Below are 22,546 nucleotides of genomic sequence, written 5' to 3'. Positions count from 1 at the left end.
GTAAGATTAAATTTGATTGGCTAAATAATTTTGGATCCTAGCCCTGATAGATAAATTTTGTAGAAAGCTGGAAGCCAAGCTTCGATTACATTTTTGGATGGATTCGGAGTTTTAGGTTGTTTTTCAGTAAAATCCTAACGTAATACCGGCTCGCCACGGTACGATATACCTTTTTAAAGTCATTGTAAAGGTCTTTATAGTCTATAAAACAAAAACAAAAAAACAAAACAAACAAACATGCAAAAACTATTGTAAATGTTGAAAAGTATTTAATTACATGTGTTATGTTGACCCTATATTTAACATTTAATTTATATAAAAAACTAATGATATAATTTTACATAATGTGATGATAATGTCTTCCAATTAAATTGATTGTCAACTGTCAGGAGGTATTCATGTAAGTAATGAAAACACAAGTTAGCAATTCACCATAAACTGATGGTTACACACTCGTGATATAAGATTATCATCAAACAAGGTCCCTGGTGGACATTGATGCTCTGCCCATTTGTATGTAATAATTCCACCCGCGGAAGTTCCACCGTGAATGCATTGACAAAATGACTTGCATTTTGAACTCTTTAGCGCAAGAAGTCGAACATTTTCGTAGATATGTCGTGTACAAACACCTACAAAACAATAACAGTATTTTTCAAAAAAAGGAAAAAAAAGAAAAAAGAAAAACAACAGAAAACAATACGTTAATCAAATGTTTGAAGAAACTCAAATAATGAAATGATTATTATCAATAGCATGGGAACAAATCGCAAAACTATCACGGAGCCTTGATGACCGCCATATACCAAAACTTGTGTTTCGTTGTCAAATGAAAATATTTGCAATGTATATGCATCCAGGTAATGACGGCAATGCAATATGGTAAACGATCAAAAGATTTTAATATTTGCTTTTAAACAAGAAAACAACAACAACAACAACAAAACAACAAAACAACAAATTAAAAGGAACAAAACAACGTCAGAAATAAAACAAGTAAATAAATAAAGACTCTAAGAAACCGAGACATACCGTGTTCTTCAGTGCATCTGTCCTTGTTACTTTGACCTGTTAGGATGAATTATAAATGTCAAAGACTTTCTATATAATATGGTCACTTTTAAGTATAATAAATTTTATAAGGTAACACGTTATGTACATTTTACAAATAATTTGTGTGCAGAAATGAACGTAATTAAAACTGATAAAAAGCTTTTGAGATCAAAATTATGCTTTACTTTTAATAAGATAGTTGAAGATTTTGAAAATAACAACCTTCCCTACATTAAAAGTTGTGTACGTGTTCGTACAGTAATTTGTGCTTAAGTAAATTTTGACAAATATAAACAACTGCTATAAGCTCGTCATCCTTACCTAAACACTTGGCATGTCCCCAATGTCCAGTCGCCAGACATTTAACAAATCGAGTATTCGAAGTATATTTGCTATGACATTCAACAAATGCTTTTGATCCGTATGTAGTCTCGTGATTAATGATTTGAATTCTTCCGTTTGAAATAATAGGTGGACTTCCACAGTCTAACATTATAGGAAAAAAGCTCATTAGGTAGATGATAAACATGTAACAGTGTTATAATGAATAAAATATTAAAGTAGTATCAATAACTTAAACGGACACAATAATTACAGTAATGCAATGAATCACGAGACGTTCGCCTGGTAAATGTTACGCAGGTCTTCGTTGTTGTTTTATATCTTGTATATGACTAAAGTTGTTTTGATTAAATTAGTAATATCGGATCTTTATACTTATTCTTTTTGTAAAACATTCTTTAAGCTTAGCCTTAGCTATTCATGAATGACTTCAGAGAAGGAAAAAACTAGCGAGTGAAATAAAATGATAAAATAACATATAATTCATGCTTTCAAAAAGATATATGGACCAAATATAGCTAAAATACCTTTTATTTTGCAGATAGAGGTTTCCCAGACACCAGAACTTGTACATTTTATTGTTGAAGTGTTGCTTTCGAAACCTTTATCACACGTAACACGAGCACTAGCGCCAAACGCCGTGTTATGTGCGTCTACAAGATGAATTTTGCCAAACTGCACGTCAGGTAATTGCCCACAATCTAAAATAAAATTTAAGATGACAAAGGCAACTGATCTTTTTGAATGGATATAAATTACAAGTACCATCTATAACAATCTCACATAATTATAATAAACTTCATTTATTTAACTCACTTAAAACATTTACAATGATTTTGGTTCCAAACATTCGTCTTTTAAGAAAACTAGAAATGTCTATGCATTAGGTGTAGGTGACAAAGCATAAAAAGGAAAGGAATCAGACAATGACAAATGTTAGCAATATGATTTGTTACCATTTGCTTTACATTGTGCTGCTTGCCATCTGCCAAGACATATTATTGTTGGCCTATCTGTGTGATAACCACTGTCACATACGACACTTGCTGTCGCTCCATATGTTGTGTTGGTTGAGTCCGTCAGAATTAAGTTACCATTAGTAATCGTTGGTATAGATCCACAGTCTAGAAAAGGTCTATTTGCTATTGAGTGTATAAGATTTACTTAAACAAATATAATTTTGGAAAAAATTCATATGAATGTACTACTTTTTATTAATAACATTTGACAAATGTTAACGTAAGATGAAGAGATTTAAGTCATTTAAAATATACCTTAAATCAACGGGTGACAAACGTAAATATGATGAATATACAGACTGTATGAGCTGATGGAGAGTTGGTCTTTAAACTTTTGAAGTATGCTTTATAAAATTTCATTTGTCTGTAATCAACAAATCTTTACACACAAAAAGTGAAGTGATTTAGTTTTGTTAAATAAAGTTTAACCGAATGAATATAAAATGTATAAATGGCCCTATATGATAATCAGTGATAAGATATAAATCGTACAAAAAATAAGTAGTTTTTTTCAGTAAATAAATAAAGAAGTGAAGTCCCCATTTACCTAAAAATATTGAAAAGACATACATTGTGTATTGGTTTACTGATGAGATATTTCTAAAATTTCAAGAACAATTGCAAACCATATACATGCTAGAAGTGTAAATGGAATGCTAAACACATAAGCTGCTTGATCTGATAATGATTAGCATTTCCCAAATTATAAGTCAGATCAGCCTTAACATTTGTACAGTTCAACCAAGCTTTTAACTGTTAATGGCTTTTTTTGTGAATTCTGATATTTGAATTCTTATACATACCCTTGAATGGACATCTCAAAATTCAAAACAGGTAAAACATAAAAACACTTTAATTTCTGCAGGATTTGGCTTAAGATTTTGTTTGTTTTGTTTTCACCGGCAAAGCATAGGTCATATAGCGACGTTCCAGATTTACTGGTGGAGGAAGACCCCATATGCCCTTCTAGGCATTATCTCAGGCACGAACGGGCACCTGAGTAGAATCACCGCCGTTCCGTTATCTGGTTAGCTTCCTCATTTAAAGACTTTAACTTTCGTGTCGGGATTCGAATCTACAGCAGTGAGCGACAAGTCTTAAGATAAAATCAAGATATAACTTATGGTCGAACATTGAAAGCAAATTATTATTGTTAATCGTTTGGAAGGCAAGCTGATAACAAATACCTTTAGGTTTGCATATCGATGTCTGCCATTCTCCGGATGTTTGACAAAATAGTTTTGTTTGGTTAGTTTCAAAGCCTGTATCACAAAGGACAGTAGCAGACGATCCGTATGTTGTGTTTCCAACGCCATCTATATTTATCTGGCCAAATTGAATTACCGGCAAGTGACCGCAATCTTTAGAAATATGTAACAAAAACATATTTTTAAAGACAAAAGTAATATGTGTTTGACATTTATTGAAACCATTTATTGCATATTTAAAATATTCTGCTATTTTTATCACAGATCATCAAAAATAATGTTAGAATCAAGAATTAAAAATGGTGACTGCAATGTTACTCATTGTCCAGATGAAATGTTCATTTACTAAAAGTAAAATTATTGAAATTATTATTAATTATCATGATACTAATATATTTACCTATAAGTAAACATTCGGTCATCTCCCAGTCGCCTGACCTCTGACATGAAACAAATGATTTACTAGCTTTATATCCAGCATCACATCTTACTTCAGCAGTTGACCCTATATTTGCTCTTCCTGTATGTGTTATTTTACCATTGGTAATGTAAGGTATAGAGTCACAACCTGTATATCAAAACATTCAGTTGTAGGGTTATTCTTATAGCACGAATGAAATACGTATTAAAAGACTAGTCAATAAATTTCTAATGGTTTGATATCAGAACTATTAAGTGTTGAGAATTGAGTACCGCTCAAGTGGGTGCTAGGGCGCAAGAGGGATGTTGCACTTATTCATTATCCCTCATGTACAGACTCAATCAAACCGAGTCTGCAATTTTCATGGTATTTTATTGTGATTTATGCTTCCGAAGGATCACTTTGTTTCCAGATTTCTTTTCAATATCTTGATTTTTTCGGTGTTTCATATAAACTTAAGATAAAATTTAATTTACTTAATATGTCATTAAAATATTAATGATAACTGACAGACAACTAGTACCTTGGAAATCACAGGAAGCATGTTCCCATTCTCCAGTGTCCATGCATGTTACGGTTGTTTTACTCGGTACATATGTACTCGCACATTTAACAGACGCCGTTGCCCCAACCGTTGTTATGCTGTTGTTATGAAGGATAATATCCCCAAATGAAATGTTAGGCGGATACCCACAATCTAAGAAAACAAATGTATTTTATAATTCAGCATTAATGGGAAACATTTTTGTTATAATCGTATTGTCTTTATCGAAAAACACAAACTTAATTTGTTTTACCTGACTGTAAATAAATATAAAATCCGTGATCTAAACATATTCGTAAAGCTTGAATCATAGGCATGTGTAGGAAAATACCCAGCCTAATGTAATGTGCTCTTTAACACAGATAATGAAAAAGTCATATGTTACAAATATTCAAGATTTGATCAATGTAAGGTAACAAAATAAAACCATTGCTCATCTTTTTATTACGGCGAGTAAGCCATAATTACTTTATTTAGTAAAGAAATGACACTGTTACAATTTAATCGTTCAAAGTTTCTTAGAACAAGGAAAGATGAAAGGAGATAAATAATAAATAATACTTGGAGAATCATTAAGATTGAGTTTGTGCTTGTGGTATTTTTAGTTTCAACTTTTCAGCATTTTCTAGTTGGGTGGTTCCAATATTCCTACTTGAATAATGTTGAATCACCCTTAGGATATGTTGCCTGCTTTTTAAATTTGTCTTTTGACGTCTTATCTGTGATACGCAGGCTTCATAACCTCTGATCCCCTTTCAAAATTCCATTTTATTTAGTTCCGCCCATTGTTTTTTCGTTTAGGGCACATGCTTTTTATTACTTGGAGACCATACGCCGCTTTTCATGGAATGGCACGGAAGTGTCACATTGAAGGTTCCATGATAACCGCCGTATGAAAACATCTGCGGATGTTTCAAAATTCAAAATTTTACTATTTCATGTTTAAATGTTGAATTCTGCTTAAGCCGGTGCTAGGGGGCGTGGACGGTAACTTGCACTTTCCAGTACCGTCCATGAACAGGCTCAATCAAACCGAGCCTGCAACATTTTCAATTTTGCCGTGTTGGGCTTTCTTTAGGGATTCTGTATTTATCTATTTTGTATATGATGAGTTAACAACTTTAACATCTTTAAAGCTTAAATTGAATTTAGTTCAGGTCTTAAATGCTTATCGACTGGAAGACAGAGCTAAGGGTAGCACATATTAACATCCCATTTGAACTGACTAATCATTTATTTCATAATTATATTAATAGAAATAAACGATCATGAGCAACTAGAAAAAAAAATCAAAATAAACGACAACGATAAAATAGCAACAAAACTGTATTGTGACTTACAACGTGCAAAATGTATTTGAGTCTGTTCAAAAACGTCTTCAAACCAAACGTGTGAAATATTTTTATAATATCATTGTGTAAAACAATCGTTTTAATCTTTATTTAATCATGTCGTATTGACAGATATAACAATACCTTTCAATGAACATATAGCAGTGGTCCATACGCCATCTTCACCACAAGTTACGTTCTTTGTCGATGTCTCGTAACCGTCATCACAAGTTAAAATACCTGATGAACCAAACGTAGTGTTATATTTATCAGCAAGTTTTATGATTCCAAATGGTATTGTTCCAACTGGTCCACAGTCTGTTAAAAATGGAAAAGAAAATACAAGTACTCTCATGTAGGTAAGCTGAATTTAAAGATGGACCCAGCTGCATAACCATTCATATGTACATTGCAGAACGTCCAAAAGAATGCAAGTGTTTTTGGACTGAAGATACCTAGAATTAAAACATTTCTGGACAAATATTTATTTTTGCAAGATATGCACCTATTAATTACAAACAATAAAGAAGCAGCATGAGAGGGAGACAGGTATTTACAATCCTTGCAAATCCTAGAATCAAAGATTCATTTCAACGGTAAGAGTGTTTTAATTCCAATCCCATGTGCCATTAATATGAATCTGACATTTAAAAGTAATGATAATGAAACAACGCTTGCATAATGTCATAATACTCATAATGAGCATTGAAAGAATTGAATTAACATATAGGAAAGTATCCCATATATTAGGGCATAAACCACTCTCGATGGTGTGCTAGCTTTTCACTGATAGGTTTTGTGTGCCGTACATGTCACAATAAAGTACACTCAGATTCATTAGGTTCAAAAATGATACATACTATAAAAGCAGAAATTGAGCTGTTTTCTTTGATTTAATATATATCGTAGCATGACCAAGCACATGTGTATAATTTGCACATTTGTCACATGTCATCACTTCATCTTTAAATCAATCTGCTTGTTTGCTTGTTTCATTTTACGCCCTTTTCCAACAGTATTTCAGTCATATAGGCGGGTAGTTTCCTAACCATCGTTCCTGGAGAGTTACACCAGTACTAGACTACCTTCCTCCGCGCTAAACTACCAAAGCATCTCCCGGGGATCGATCTCACGCCAGAGAGGTAACTGGATTAGAAGTCATCGACTCTAACCCCTCGACCACGGAGGCGGTTTCTTAAATCAATCTAATCTTCCTTCCAGTATCATGTTTACACATAATGTCACATAACAAAGCGTGTAACGACAAGTATTTGTCAAAAGTGAAAGTACTAAGACCTCTTGGTTTTCTTTATTTACCTTTGGCTTTGCATATTGGTTGTTGCCAGTCGCCAGATGATAGGCAAAGTATCTTTGTTAAGTTTGTTTCATAGCCTCTATCACATGTTACAGAAGCCGACGATCCGTATGTTGTGTTTCCAACATCATTTATAATTGTCTTGCCAAATTGTATTACCGGCAAGTGACCACAATCTTAAAATATAATTTGCAATGACATTAACTTTTAGGTTTGTAAATGAAATAACAATACACTGTGATACACTTGTAGGACTGATTCTAATATTGTTTTCAGAATAAAAGTCTGTGCAATTGTTATCATTGAACTGAAAACAATTATTATTAAGGATCATTTATTATGTCATTTGAGTGAATAGAAAACTGTTTGATAAAGTCAACTTCAGTTATAATTCTTTTGTGACAGAAATATATATATATTAACGGAAGGTAACACACGTTTGAATCTGAGATGGGATATTGACTTTAACTCATTTGCCCTTCACCTTTGTTGGTTCGAATCCTGCCAAAGACTTTGTTTTTGTTTTTTTTTCACGTGCGAAATCTATTCAGCTAGCTTACGGAACATCGGTGATTTTGTTTAGGTGCCGCTCGTGCGTGCCTGGATAATGCACAGAGGGGCACTTGAGGTCGTTCTCCACCAGTAAAGCCAGAAAGCCGTCATATGACATTTACTGAGCGGGTGTGTCCTGTAAATATTGCTTTTTGTTGGAGGATGCGTTCATTGAATTTCGTACTTAAGACAAACAAACTCTTAGGTTAGAATGCCTTTGCACATGATTTTATCTTAGCTAATCGGCAAAGTTATCTCACCTATAGGTAAACATTCGGCCGTCTCCCAGTCTCCTGACCTTTGACACAAAACAGTTGTTTTAATGGCTTTATAACCAGCATCACATTCAACTTCAGCAGTCGATCCGAACGAAACCGTTCCATTATACGTAATAGTTCCATGATGTATTTCAGGTAAAGTCCCACAATCTATTTAGCCAAGAAAAAATAGCAATACTTATATGTAACAAATATGAAAAAAATGATAGATAAGTGTTTTCATTGGAATACTAGAATGTTCATGTGCGAAAATACAATGTATATGTAATACGATTCATTATTAGGAGTCATATTTCCAAAATGCTATTAAATACAATAATTATGTTTTCTCTATTCATCCTTAAACTAAAAACAAAATAAAGATACGTTGCACAGACTGTTTTAGATAAAAGCACACACTTGAGGATTATCAACATTAACATAATCTTACATATGTATAACTTTAACCATACCATACCTGAAAAATTACATGACACCTGTTCCCAGACACCAGATGCGTTGCAAACTATTGTTTGCTTGCTTGGTGTATATCTATCTACACAAGTAACAGAGGCAGATGCTCCAACGGTTGTTGAACTGTTATTTGGAAGGGTAATTTTGCCAAATGAAATATGTGCTGCTGGAGGTCCACAATCTATAAATTTTATAGAAATGTGATAATAAACGTTTTGTGATATTTTATGTTACATTTTAATTGATTATCATTATCATAATGTGTGGGAAAATATTTTAATAGATACGACTGTAATTAGCGGTTAGTTGATAAATTCGAACATAAACCTAAAGATTCATTTTTAGTCTATTTGAATTGTAAAAATATACAGGGTGACGAACCTTTCTTTCTTTTATAATAAATATAAACGGCTGAAAATACTAGAAATAGCCTTAAATTAAAGTTTATTCCGATCGGTTTTTCAGAATGTTTTTATTACACGAGAATTGTCTTCAAGCGCATGCACCCATAATCAAGCCCTGTAATCGTCTCCTCTACTTTGTGCACATTCTTCCTCTCTCTTTATATGATCTATTTCCAACTTATATGATTTTAATGAATTGCACAGGCAAATTAACTAAACAAAAAGGAAAATAAGACACACTTCACACTAAATTGGTAAGAGTCAAGGAAAGTGTTTTGTTTCAGTGGATTCGTTAATCATATTTGGAGAAAATTTATGCAATATGATGAATGATACTGACGAAATATCTTCCATGATCGAGGGATAATTTCTGCCGTGGTGGGGATATTTTCTGCTGTAGAGGATACATCCCGCCGAGGTCAAGCATATTTGTCACCCTGTTATAAAAAGTATCTTGTCCTGGCGTAATTATTATATTCATGTACGCAAGTCGGTAAGCCAATTGGTAAAGTACCACGGCCATTTAAACCAAGCGTGTGCAATCTGATACTTATCTTAATTTTAGTTAAATCATCATAAACATTTAATCATTTTTTTGATTTTAACTTCTTAACCAATGTACAGTTACCTATGACTGAACACACGGCAATGCTCCATGTCCCGTTTTCTTGACACGATATGTTGGGTGTCAAAGTGTGGTAGCCAAAGTTGCATGTAATAAAACCAGACGCTCCGAATGTTGTGTTGTTATCTACAAGTCGTATTACTCCATTGGGTATCTTGCTTATTGCCCCACAATCTATAAACATTGTAATGTGTATGCCACGTGAAATATGAAAAACAAGATCAACAAGGAAGGGCGTCGTTCAATGAAAGCAACCCACACATAACCCAGCAACACAGGACCACCGGCAAGGAGCCCAGCAGGACCCCAAACAGGCAGTTCGTTTGGGTAAAACTGCAAGATACTCTAAAAGATCTTTTCAGCAACATTTCATAAAATTTCTGAAACAGTATTATTTAAAACAGAAATAGATATTTTAGATCAAGCAAAGCGATTGCAGCAAACATTTAAAAATCAACTACCAACAAAAATATCTTATTCGTTTTTTTCCAGCACTTTTTGTTTTTAAATAGATGAACCTTTTATTTATGACAGAATAGTCTCTGAAAGTACATTTAGTCGAGATCCAGGCCATGTTATCTTAGCAATTCAATTATGTAAATAAATTACGACCATTTGTTTATCTGTATAACAACCTTTGCTGTCACGTCTACGATGAATTAACAGAAATTATTTGATTCAAAACAGATATTTTCGTCATACCGGGACTTACATTTCGCCTGTTAACTTACTGATAAAATGATGTTAGAAACATAAACAAGTAAACAGTATAACCTTTACCTTTTGGTAAACAGCTAGCGGTTTCCCATAGTCCTGTTACTTGACATATTATTATTGAGATAGACGGCAGATACCCGGCATCACATGTCACGTTTGCCGACGACCCGATCAGATCACTAGTGGATATAACATTGCCATGATCAATATCCGGTACTTTTCCACACCCTGTTTATTCATATTTGGTAAATTATACTTATACAGGGATAATTTAACTGGAGGATAAACTGTGGAAATATCAAACCTATAACATTTAGATAAGGAAGAATGTTCTAATCAAATTGAAATCCTTTTTACAATATGTTTCGAACCTTCCAATTCTGATAAAACTGATATATTATTGGTTTCAAATACACATATTTAAATGAAATACACGTATATTTCAAAATGAGTGTGCAATATCTTTGTATGAAAATTATCGTTTTCAGTACTAAGATTTGTTTTGTTTTAATACTAATTTTAATGTCAGACAAACCATACTTACCACAACCAACTGCTTTCTTCACACATACAGTGGTTCCATTTGGCTGCGGACAAGACTCGAGTCCCTCTAAACAGACTGGTGAAACTATTCAAACAAAACAGACTTCATTACAAATACTGTATTTATTTTACACTTATCTCATATATGAAACCGATTGTATCGACAGTGAGTGTGAAGTTATAGTAAAACTACAGTAAAGCATACTTCCCTAATTAAGATATAAATAAATAACACGTTCCCTGTTGTCACATTATGAAACTCCAAAAAAAGAAAAAAGAAACCAATCAACGAGCATATAAAAATGATATTTCTGTCGGTTGTCACAATAAGTAAACCCCAGCAAAATGAGCCAATCAATAGGCATGCCCTGGAGTGCGGGTAACTAAGACCTGCACTTCAGTTAACCCTGCACTGTGCATGTATATGTATGCGATTTAACTCTGACACATTTTCAACAGAAAGGTCTCCAAACAATGATACAAGACCAGGTAATAATTTGTAGTGTAACAGTATACAAATTAAAAGATTTTGACATCATTTTGGTGAGGTCCAAAGACATGTGTGTATTTCTATATATCTACAGGATCTACAAGGTAATTAAAAGTTAAGAATGATAACTTTGGAGAAAATTGATAAAAATGTAACATGTAAACAAGTTTTTTCCATGAGAAATATGTTTTGTTTAATGATTTTAGAATAAAAATTTTGTTCATTCTAACTTAATAGCTTGGTTCAAAACAAGTTTGATATATTTAATAATTGTAAAAAAATTAGAGACTTGCAGAAATAATTTTCAAAAAAAGATTCTTGATCAAATTAGATTGTTACATAACTTAACGACTTATCACTCATCTAAATTTCCAAAAAACATATATATATATACAAAAAATAAAAAAGTAAAGAAAAAGGGAAAAAAAGACAAATGACGAGAATCGTACAATTATATGCTTTTTAAAGGTAAATATATGACCATGATTAATTTTGTGAAATACATAATGTATTGATCTTTTTTAATATAATCATTTTTATAAAATAGATACACTTTTCGTATAACTGTAGTGGCATATTTTTACAAAGTACTTTTACTCCGTAAAGAAAAATAAATCAGCATTTTATACTAATAAAGACGGTACCTGTGCATTTCAATTCATCAGATCCATCATTACAGTCAGGAAAATTGTCACATCTAGAAGTTTTTGCTATACAAGTTCCATCTGTACATTGCCATTCGTTATCTGGACATCCGGCTGTATACAAGATAGTTGTAGATTGTTTTATCAATTTAGCTTATATGTATCAAAGAGACAGATAACTCAAAAACTAGAACTGCGACCCCCCCCCCCCAAAAAAAAAAAAAAAAAAAAAAAAAACTCGCTTAAATATTTCTGTTATCATATTCTAAGAACATACCACGTTTAAAGAAATTCTATTGAACAGTTTTAATTTTGCCTACATATCTATATGAGAACTCCTGAAAAAGTCTTTAAAGCACCATACCAGTTAATTTTCACGAATATTTTGAAATATATTTAAAGATCAAAAATGGATTTTATAAGCGGACAAAGAAAGTATTGACGCAGTTGAAATTTTGTGTTAGATACTGTAAAAGCAGTCATTTTTTGCACATAGCATGTAAACGTTTACTTGTATCTGTTTCACTATTCTTAAAATACATTTTTTCTCAAGTTTTATTTTCTTGAAATATTTTAAATCATCTGTAGACATGCACTTTTAACATGTATAAAGTTAATCCAGATATGAGCTGTATACACTTTTACTACTATATGTACTCAATAACATATACATTATAGTGATTTATGATAATTTATTTAAAGTTTACACCCATCTGTTAATCAAGAGAAAGTTGGATGTCGTTTTTGACAGTAAAACGTTATACATTAATTTCATTCCGAATTGTACATTCATATTTCGCATTAATAAATACTAATATTATAATAAATGCAAACTATTTATAAACAAAATTGTAAACTGTTAATCCATTGTAAAAAGCACATATTTCAAAATGAAATGAAGACTTACTTGGAAATGAGTAAATGCAAGAAACAGCTAAAATTAAAAGTGAAAGAAATAAATTCATTATTTTCCAAACTAAAGTAAAGGTTCTCCTCCAGTCAAATTATCCTAAATATGTGTGTTATTTTTACTTAAATATAATTAAGTATACTATAACAGTAAAGGCGTGAATAATAAGTTTGAATAATTCATCCGCCTTTTAAATGATACGCACCTTCTTTGTTACTTTATCATATTGCGTAATCCGACTTTAGTTTATTTTTTCCCCTTTGTAGTAGATAGTGTAGTCAACGCAAAAATGTTAAAACTAAACACGTAGGATTTGTTATCACAACATCCTGTTAACAATCTTTAAAACCTAAAACATTTTAAACATTCATTTCATAGATGTGATGTTATTCATAAAGATATGCAAAAATACTCTATTCTCTTATTGGGAATAAATTGACAAAATATATAAAACAAGCTGTTACTGAACAGAACAGAACATACCTTTATTAACACTAACCTGTTCACAAATACGTGAGTATAAAGTGCAATAATAAGTATAAAAATTGCATTTCACATAACATGTTATAACAAAAAATAAGATTGAGAAAAAAAAGTAAAGAAAAGAATGCCAGGTAGTAATAGACAAGAGAAGAAGTAAACGAAAGAAAACGAATGGGGATATATAAACGATAAATTTCTCTTCAAGTATATGTTAAAGTTTAATAGTACGTGTTTACAAAATTAAATTAATCAGGCGCGGCGCAGTCGCGCGACCAATTTAATTTTGTAAATACGTACTAATAAATTTTAACCGGCTTAGTGTTTTAAATTATTTGTATTAACAGTCGATTTACAAGACTGATTAACATTTGCTGATTTACCAAAATTAATGCATTACGATTCATTTGAAATACTGCAATCTTATTGGACAAAAAAATTTCAAACACTAAATGAATATAAAATTTAAAGTTCAATTTCCCTGTAAGATATCTATCATCCCTTAAAATGTCACTCCTTAAATGATTTGTAGTCAAGGAAAAAAGATTATTATAGTTTAAATTTGAATGGATTGGTTTATATAAAATAAGAAAAGGTAATTGTTTATTAGTAAGCTTTTATAAAATTAAGTTGATTTCAACCAACTTGATTTAGTAAATGCATATCAATAAACACTAACTAATTTAGTATTTGAAATTATTCTTATAAAACTGTCGATTAAATAAACTTATCAAATTTAGTCGATTTAACAAAGTAAATGTGGTTTGATTCATGTGCAATACTGCATTTCTTTTGGAAACCAAGCCTATTTACTGTTTGAAATTATGTTTGTCCAATAGAATTACAGTATTTAAAATGAATCATAACACATTTATTTTAGTAATTCGGCTAAATTTAATCATTCGAGTAAATCGTCAGTTTTATACAAAATAACACTGAATTGGTTTGTGTTTATAAGTGAGCATTCACTACATAAAACGCTTGTTCGTAAGTAAATCTGCTTTAAATGTCCTAAACTTTTAATAATTTAGTAAATATCGACTAGTTTGCAAGATCCCTTTGCGCACATTCTATGCACAGACGAAGGCGTTTTTTAGAGGCACCTATGAAAACCTGAATATATTTTAATACCGATCAAAAACTCACTCATTGAAAAAAGATGATTTAAATGATACACTGTGAATTGTTTTATTTTTTTTATAACTAACTGACAAAAAAACCCACGCACTTTTGACGCACAGCTGTAAAAACTTACAGTCATATAAAATGAAATTCCAATACAAATAATAATATCGTCTATTATCGTCTATTAGTAGAAACAACATATACTTGTAATGTGAACTTATCTAGTTCTAACCGTATAGCTTTTTGATAATCTGTCATTACATTTGGAACGATACTCACTAGTGCATTTATGCTCAACATTTTTGTTTTGCTTTGTTTTCTTTTTTCATTTTGTCATTTGTCATTTTTTTCTCCTTCTAAATACGAATTTCTTCCGTATAACACAAATAATTGTCTACTATATACGTATATCTTCCGTAGAACACAAATAATTGTCTACTATATACGTATATCTTCCATAGAACACAAATAATTGTCTACTATATACGTACATCTTCCGTAGAACACAATTAATCTTATTGTCAAACTGATGATATCCTAAGGGAGACAACCACTGAGCCCTTCTTTATGTAACTTAACACAGTTATCTTATTTAAGAGAAAAAGAGAGAAAAAGTAGTTTTTTTTGTATACTGAAGCTTTGAAATATCAATACATTTCACTGATTACAGAAATGCTTTAAGTGAAAACAAAAAAGTGGAAGGGCAGATGTAAGCGTGTATTACATTAATGTATGCTTAATGGCAGTTTTAAGATTTAAGAGGGTAGTCATGCAAGTATAACAGAACTGTTCCCCTATTTGTATTGTTTACTCGCTATGTAATTCTCGTATGTATTTTCTGAAAATAAGACCTTTGTAATCAGCCTATGAAAAACGGTAAGGTATTAATGATAACCTTATAACAGGTACATAGGACATTAAAAATGATAACACTAGTATAACAGCCCCACCCATCACAGTTGTCTGTACGGAGGAACAACGTGACAGTACGACAGAGGGACAGTGTGAAAGCAGATCGGACAGACAAGCCAAATGTATCATATCCCATTTTGATGGGGCATAATATATTATAAGATCCTCTCTTTTCTCAATGGTTGATGCAGATGGTACATTCAGAATATTTTTGAAACTTGAAAAGCAAAAACAAGAGGAAGCTTTTATTCACTTTGGTAATGCTAAGAGGAATGGTTCTACGTAGATAAACGTTCGACGAGGGTGTTGAGAGTCTTAAGCTAAAACAGAGCATTATTAGAAGTAAACCGAATTAAAAAAACTGATACTACTTAGAGACAGATTTGTACCTTTTAATTTTCAAAGCAACTCTTTCATGACCTGAAGATGACATGTCCTGGTTTGCACTTGATAGCGTAGTGCTATGTTTAATGGCCTCCCGACCGAAGGATGAAGACTCATCAGTGTATGTATAACAAATGGGTGATTTAACGATGGTGATTCTCACTAACCGGATAGAAAATCCATAAATATTCTTAAAAAAAGCGGTGCTGAAAAATGTTATCACACATGGGCTTATCTAACACTCCACGGGCTAATACTCTTTATTGGTGTTCCTACACATACATGATACTCATCTGTTAAAAAAAAATTTTTATTAAGGCTGAACATTTTGCAATCAAAACCAGGTCAAATAGAGTCTAAAGAGTCGAAATTAATTGCTCGTTTCCAGCTGAACTATTCATCATCAGGTTAAGATGACACTATTATCTTTCTAACCAAATGAGATAAGATTCTCTATTAATCCAATTGATATATAAATGCTGGTAAACAATAAATTAGAACTTAATTAATCTAATAAATTAAATATATTTACTTAGCAAAAATATTCACTAAGAGTGTAAAGGTACCATGATATTTTTCTTTAAAAATTGCAAACTTCGTTTCTTAATCACAGTTTTCTATTTAACTTAAAGATAAAGTTCTTTAACTAAATAAACAAAAGGAAATCTATATATAAGCTCTTTGCTATAAAGACTGGAAGTTAAAAAGGCCAATAAAGACTTTGTAAATATTTAGGAGTATGTTCTTGTCTAATAAAAACTTTTTTATTTAAGTTGATATTTGTAACAAATCAAAAGTCAAGTGGCCATAATGTTAATACATTACTGCCTTCTGATTTATTCCGTAACATTTAATAAATGTAGGGTTTGAAAGTCTTTGATTTAGATAAAAGCAACACAGATAGTGAAGTGTAGTGTAGAGTTATTTCAAATATTTTAAAAAAATTATTTGAACATCGTTTTTATTTTATCTTACTTTTAGATCATTTAAGTTTGAAAGATGGAAAACATAATTATAATCTTTCTTTGTTCCCCAAAAATGATTTTTTTAAGAAAAATGCAAATTAGATAATTATGATGAAACAAGGAAACAAGACATTTGTTTATAAAATACACACACATTTTTATTTTAATAATCATAACATGGAAAAAAAGAAATGTATACAGTATCATGTCATTTCTACACAATTGTTCATTTTGCTCTACAATTACCGGCTATTTAGAAACTTTATCTTGTTAAATTATGATCGTATGTACTTTATTTTGTGATGATCATACTTTTTAAAATATACTTTATTATTGTAAATGGCAAAGGCATATTTATGCCGATTATTTAATGGAGATTGATTGCTTGATTGAAAAGCACACTGTTTTAATTTAAAATGAACAAAAATTATTAAAATTTCTTTTCTAATGTTTTCATCAACATTTAGGATGATAGAAAATGTGTCGTTGAATCAAAGGTTCGGACACATTTAGTTCGAAATCGAAATAAACGAAATGTGGCTCTTTGATTGTATTATTTTCTTTTAACTGAAGCGCATCTTAATATAACATTAAACAGTAAAAGTTTACAGCATATATCAAGGTGGTACTTTTGCGCACTTTGATAAAATACACTGCGGAAAATTAATTCTAATATAAGCTCCGATTAGTGAATGTATGTTACGAAAATATGTTTTACTTAAAAATGGATTTTCGTCAAATAAAAAAGCATTCTCTGCATACAGAATAATTTCCTTGTGTTTTACTAAATTTTATATGTGAAGTCTCTTTGATTCGCCACCCTGAATACACTACGTCCTTTGGTTGGACTGAAATAACCACTATCAAATTTTCATCACAATTTAAATTATCATGTCATTGAAAACGAATATCAGAAAAGTATAAGGTCTTTTATGACTGTATGAAATCTTATTAAAATAAAGTATATACGTACAAATATTTCTTAATCTTTATGAATTTTTACAGATTTCCTAAAGATAATTTATTTTTGAATTGTACTTAAGTTCACTTTTCTCATAGCTGATTATGTGTAATACAAGTTATTTGAAGTAAATGAGATGTAATCAACAGTTTTAGTATAAAAGTAAGGAGATACAATATTCCAAAGAAAAGATAAAAAAACAAGAAGACAAATATTGTTAACTTTAAAACTACATTGCAGCTTGGTTTTTAAAATAACATTGTATTTTGACAGACTGATATGTGCTTTTTTCTGGTTACTCAATGTACAATGGTGGGAGGAATTCATTGCACAAACTACTTGTGCATTCATATTTACACGTGGTCTTCTTCCCATTCTTCTTGCATCCTGAGAGGTCACTGTTGCTTCGTCTTGACCTCTCCTTGGAACTTTTCGAAGATTTCTCTTTTGAGCTCTTCGTTGATTTTTCTTTTGAACTCTTTGATGAGTCTTCCTTTGAACTTTTGGATGACTTTTCCTTCGAACTCTTCGATGACTTTTCCTTTGAACTCTTGGATGACCCCTCCTTTGAACTCTTCGATGACCCCTCCTTTGAACTCTTCGATGACCCCTCCTTTAAACTCTTCGATGACCCCTCCTTTGAACTCTTCGATGAACCCTCCTTTGAACTCTTCGATGACCCCTCCTTTGAACTCTTCGATGAACCCTCCTTTGAACTCTTTGACGATTTCTCTTTTGAATCGTCAGACGATTCATCGCTTGAATTTTTTGACGAAGTTTCTTTTGAGCTTGTTCCTGAGTCATCCTCTGAGCTGCTACTATCGCTATTTACACAGCCTTTTGATACTTCATATGTGTCACCTTTCCATTCTATACGTGTTTGACATGTCTGCAAAATAATATTTGAGACATATCATTAACGTTTTCAGGTTTAATACACCGAAAATATTTTATATGTTATGATGAAAACTCTATACATAACGAATTACCTTAGAATCAAAATGGAATACCCCTTGATAATTTTTGTTATATGCTGCTAGTAGAATAACTTGTTATGAATTATTATAAATGCATTCTGGAACAATTTTAATCATCTTTCTGGTGCAAGCTCAAGATATCGGTGAAATTGAAATAAAAACTGTTCGAATTTTATGTTTTTGTATTTTCAAAAACCTAAAATATACAGAGATAATATGAAGCCGTCCAGATGCATGCCCTTGATAGCGATAGCGGATAAAAAACATTACCAGTATTCTTTACTTTTAGAAAAAAAATATGGAGTTATGGTACAAGTTTCATATTCCCATGTAGAACTTTTTTCCACTTTTCTTGTAAAATACGGTACGAACTTCAAAACATTATAGCCTCAGGTGACCTCCCAGTAAGCTTCAAACATTGTGCAGACTTCACCCTCTGGCTGTGGTCCATTAACTATATGTTGGCTGATAAAAACTGTTCAACTTTTATTATAAATCCCTCCGACATGTATGTAGCATGTTTATTTGGTTTATTTAAATTTTGTATTAACAACATTAACAATTTTGCAAATCATTTCATACCTCTTTATCCGATTCACAAAATTCCTTGTTTTTGTTACACTCTTTATTGGAGTCACTTTTATAGCATTTGAAACATTCAAAATCTGTAATGAACAATATATAATATTCGTCATCAAATGAAATGTCTTAGTAATTTTCTGTCATTTCTTACACAATTTCAATATGTACAAGGTACATTAACATCTGATATCGTGTAAAGATAGAGGTATTCAGAACTAGTTGATAAATGATCATTATCGTTTACTATTTGGTACTACAAATCTCCTAAACCTTTTAGATCTGTTAGCCCTAAGTTTTTGAAATCTTTTTAATACAATATACATCAATATTCTTTGCAGTTAATTCTGCTATTATTAAAAAGACAAGTACCAGTATCACCATTATTGCCGCCGTTACCGCCATCGCCATTGTTGCCATTGTCACCATTAGATCCGCCATTATCGGTACCACCATTATCGGTTCCACCATTATCGGTTCCGCCATTATCAGAACCACCATTATCAGTACCACCATTATCAGTACCACCATTATCTGTACCACCATTATCTGTCCCGCCATTATCGGTTTCACCATTATCGGTACCACCATTATCAGTACCTCCATTATCGGTTCCACCATTATCGGTTCCGCCATTATCCGTACCACCATTATCAGTACCACCATTATCGGTTCCACCATTATCGGTTCCGCCATTATCGGTACCACCATTATCGGTATCACCATTATCGGTATCACCATTATCGCCATTTCCTGTAAAAGCAGACATGAATCCTTTATTTGTTCTTAAAAGAATTGTATTTTCTTTGAAATGAAACACATAGATGTAAATGATCTTTACTAACTTCATTTTGCCAAAGCATCTTTAATGCCAGTTTGTTTAACATCCCCTCCCATGACATAACATACCAGTTTAAGAAAACTTTGATAATAAGTGAACTGAAATACACATATTATAAAGATTAACGATACTACTTTTATACCACTTAAAGGATCTATTTGATAAAATTAAGCAAACTTTAAGTTTGTTAAAGCTGCATGCCTCCAGATGATCGAAATCGATCGATTCAATAAAATCAAACTTTAGAAAAATGTACTAAGATTTTAGGAAAAGTAAAAACATCCAAGATTCAAGTAATAATGTACTCGTTATGTGCGATTAATGACTGATTTTTCAATATTTATGACTATATTTCTACTGCGTTACAAACGCGGTAAGGGATATTTTTGCATATTTTGTCCACTTTTTAGTATTTTACGTGGGTTGTAAGTGCCATTGATAATGTGTAAACTGCTTCCTTTTGGTTATTTCACTAATTAACACTTTTAAACACATTTTCAAAATGTTCATGAAAATTAACATGAATCTGGAGGCGTGCTGCTTTAACGTGTGCGGAGATGTATTGAATAACTTATTACATGAAGATACATTGAATGCATAATATTGTAATGAAAATTAAGCAATGTACCGTCACACTGAACATTTTGAGGCCAGTTGCAAACTAACGTTTCAACATCAAACAAAAGTCCAGGTGGACACGTGTGCTCCGCCCATTTATACGTCACAGAACCATCCGCTTCAGTGGATGCATGCTCACACTGGCAAAATTTTGTACACCCGGAACTTTTTAATGGACGTAATCGGACATCTTCATAAACAAATGCTGTACATTCGCCTGGAAACAGAATTTTAACTTTGTTCTAACAACTGTATTTTATTACAGAGTTCTATTTCGTTTTTTTAGCAATAATCAGATAATCAATTTCTTTAGTTGTATATGTTAAATTATTTTCATTTATGTGAAGGTTATTTTAAAAACACTCATATTTCATACAAATGTTTTATTTAATAAAAATATTATCATCATTACATTTTGATTACAAATAGTATTACCATGTTCTTTTTCGCAGTCGTCAACATCATTTGCTGAAAAATAAAACAAGGACGATGAATCTTAGTAGCATGCATATTCTTTATTGTGCAGCATCTATACAATTGATTCGATAATTCATACAGTCGCTTACAATAAATTTACAGAAATTTACACGAAGTGAGGGCGAAACATGTCAAGAATTTCACCGGTTATCATCTATACTGACGTCAATGAACACGTTGAGATTGTTTTTTCTGTATATATTCTTGTTTGACACGAGAAAGGTGAACCAAATATTTATGTGAATAGTGTTTTATTGTGTGATAATTCCTGGATATGTTGGAGACGTGATAATTATACAATTAAGTTTTGAAATTCCATTCCCATTGTTAAGCAAAAATCTATACAAAACAGAAATATACCGTTGCATTGCACATTGCCTGGCCAATTACAGACTTTAATTTCCTCATCGAACAAAAGTCCAGGTGCACACGTATGTTCGGCCCACTTATACGTCACAGAGCCGTCCGTCTCAGTGGATGCATGCTCACACTGGCAAAACTTTGTACATCCAGAACTTTTCAAGGCACGTAAACGAGTAACGTCATAAATAAACTTAGTACACTGACCTGAATTTAAAAAAAGTTTTAAATGTTGCATCAAGGTATCTTATCCATATCATTCAATTTACCTATGTTTAGCAATCTTTATTACTTTATTATCAAACTTTATAATATTGACATTTTTTAATTCAGAAGGCCTCTCCAAAGAACAATGAAGCTATGAAGCTGTAAATTAAATTCATAGTGTCTAAAAACATAAATGTTCTATATTTATGTATTTTGTCAATCGTCTTAGCAGAATTCATGAAAAGAAATTATCAATGGGAATAATGTCTTTAAATGCATTGAAAATACAGAACTGCTTACCAAGTTCCTTTTCACAGTCTTCAGGAACATTTGCTGAAAAAATATCAGAAGGAAAAGTCAGTTGAACGATAATTCTAATTCTTATTTTTGTCTATTTATACTCAATTTCATTGACATTAAAAAACAACAACAACCAACAAACAAAAAAAACAAACAAGAGTTAAACAGACATCAAATGAAAATGCATGGCTTGTGATTTAAATTCACGTGATTTTTGTACGGTTAACGGAACCCTTTAAGTTTGGCTTTGTTAATTGACAATATACACTTGCTCTGGAAATTCTAGTTATTATAACCAATAACAGGTTAGCAGTATTTTTTTATTTAGCGTTGATTTGATAAAAGAACTGTTTCTTTTGTGTTAATTAATAATTTGACCAGAGGAGGCTCATATCAATGTTACAGACGCAAAACACTTTTCACTAAACATAATTTTACATTGAACTTCTAGAAGGTAGTTGCGAACTAAACATCTTTCATTCATAAAAACCTAGATAAATTTGCTATGCCC

At 31.7% G+C, this 22,546-nt stretch overlaps 3 protein-coding genes across 3 annotated transcripts; all 3 read right to left on the bottom strand.

Annotated features, from left to right (window-relative positions):
- Nucleotides 1-264: 264 nt before the first annotated feature.
- Nucleotides 265-13,034, bottom strand: LOC132735504 (sushi, von Willebrand factor type A, EGF and pentraxin domain-containing protein 1-like). Its single transcript, XM_060722461.1, has 17 exons — nt 12,847-13,034; nt 11,940-12,053; nt 10,807-10,890; nt 10,326-10,490; nt 9,549-9,719; nt 8,521-8,697; nt 8,046-8,213; nt 7,236-7,409; nt 6,063-6,236; nt 4,567-4,740; nt 4,023-4,190; nt 3,602-3,775; nt 2,352-2,519; nt 1,923-2,096; nt 1,375-1,539; nt 1,033-1,068; nt 265-632 (listed from the first exon to the last, which is right to left on the bottom strand). Exons 1-17 carry the CDS (start codon nt 12,902-12,904, stop codon nt 421-423), a joined length of 2,556 nt encoding a protein of 851 aa, XP_060578444.1. The 5' UTR covers nt 12,905-13,034; the 3' UTR covers nt 265-420.
- Nucleotides 13,035-16,694: 3,660 nt separating this feature from the next.
- On the bottom strand, nt 16,695-21,322 carry LOC132735506 (uncharacterized). The gene is made up of 5 exons (XM_060722462.1): nt 21,313-21,322; nt 20,702-20,908; nt 19,605-19,985; nt 19,236-19,318; nt 16,695-18,565 (listed from the first exon to the last, which is right to left on the bottom strand). Exons 1-5 carry the CDS (start codon nt 21,320-21,322, stop codon nt 17,972-17,974), a joined length of 1,275 nt encoding a protein of 424 aa, XP_060578445.1. The 3' UTR covers nt 16,695-17,971.
- LOC132735508 (uncharacterized) lies at nt 20,770-22,068 on the bottom strand (the record flags this gene model as incomplete). Its single annotated transcript, XM_060722463.1, is given in 3 exon segments — nt 20,770-20,908; nt 21,127-21,735; nt 22,036-22,068. Coding segments are annotated over 2 exon segments (308 nt in total), but the record flags the coding sequence as incomplete, so codon positions are not given.
- Between the last annotated feature and the right edge of the window lie 478 nt (nt 22,069-22,546).

This window comes from Ruditapes philippinarum, unplaced genomic scaffold (genome assembly GCF_026571515.1).
Source record: "Ruditapes philippinarum isolate M1 unplaced genomic scaffold, ASM2657151v2 ctg4906_1_1_1_1, whole genome shotgun sequence".
Taxonomy (NCBI): Eukaryota; Metazoa; Mollusca; class Bivalvia; order Venerida; family Veneridae; genus Ruditapes; species Ruditapes philippinarum.
This window is presented reverse-complemented; position numbering and strand designations above follow the sequence as displayed.

Excerpts from the sequence above, each read along its gene's own strand:
- LOC132735504 (XM_060722461.1), bottom strand. The coding sequence starts at position 12,904 with ATGAATTTATTTCTTTCACTTTTAATTTTAGCTGTTTCTTGCATTTAC. Across the intron at positions 9,720-10,325 it reads CGCTAGCTGTTTACCAAAAG|ATTGTGGGGCAATAAGCAAG; the intron begins GTAAAGGTTATA and ends CAATGTTTATAG. Across the intron at positions 4,741-6,062 it reads TGCTATATGTTCATTGAAAG|ATTGTGGGTATCCGCCTAAC; the intron begins GTATTGTTATAT and ends TTGTTTTCTTAG.
- LOC132735506 (XM_060722462.1), bottom strand. Across the intron at positions 19,319-19,604 it reads CGGCAATAATGGTGATACTG|ATTTTGAATGTTTCAAATGC; the intron begins GTACTTGTCTTT and ends TGTTCATTACAG. Across the intron at positions 18,566-19,235 it reads TTTGTGAATCGGATAAAGAG|ACATGTCAAACACGTATAGA; the intron begins GTATGAAATGAT and ends ATTATTTTGCAG.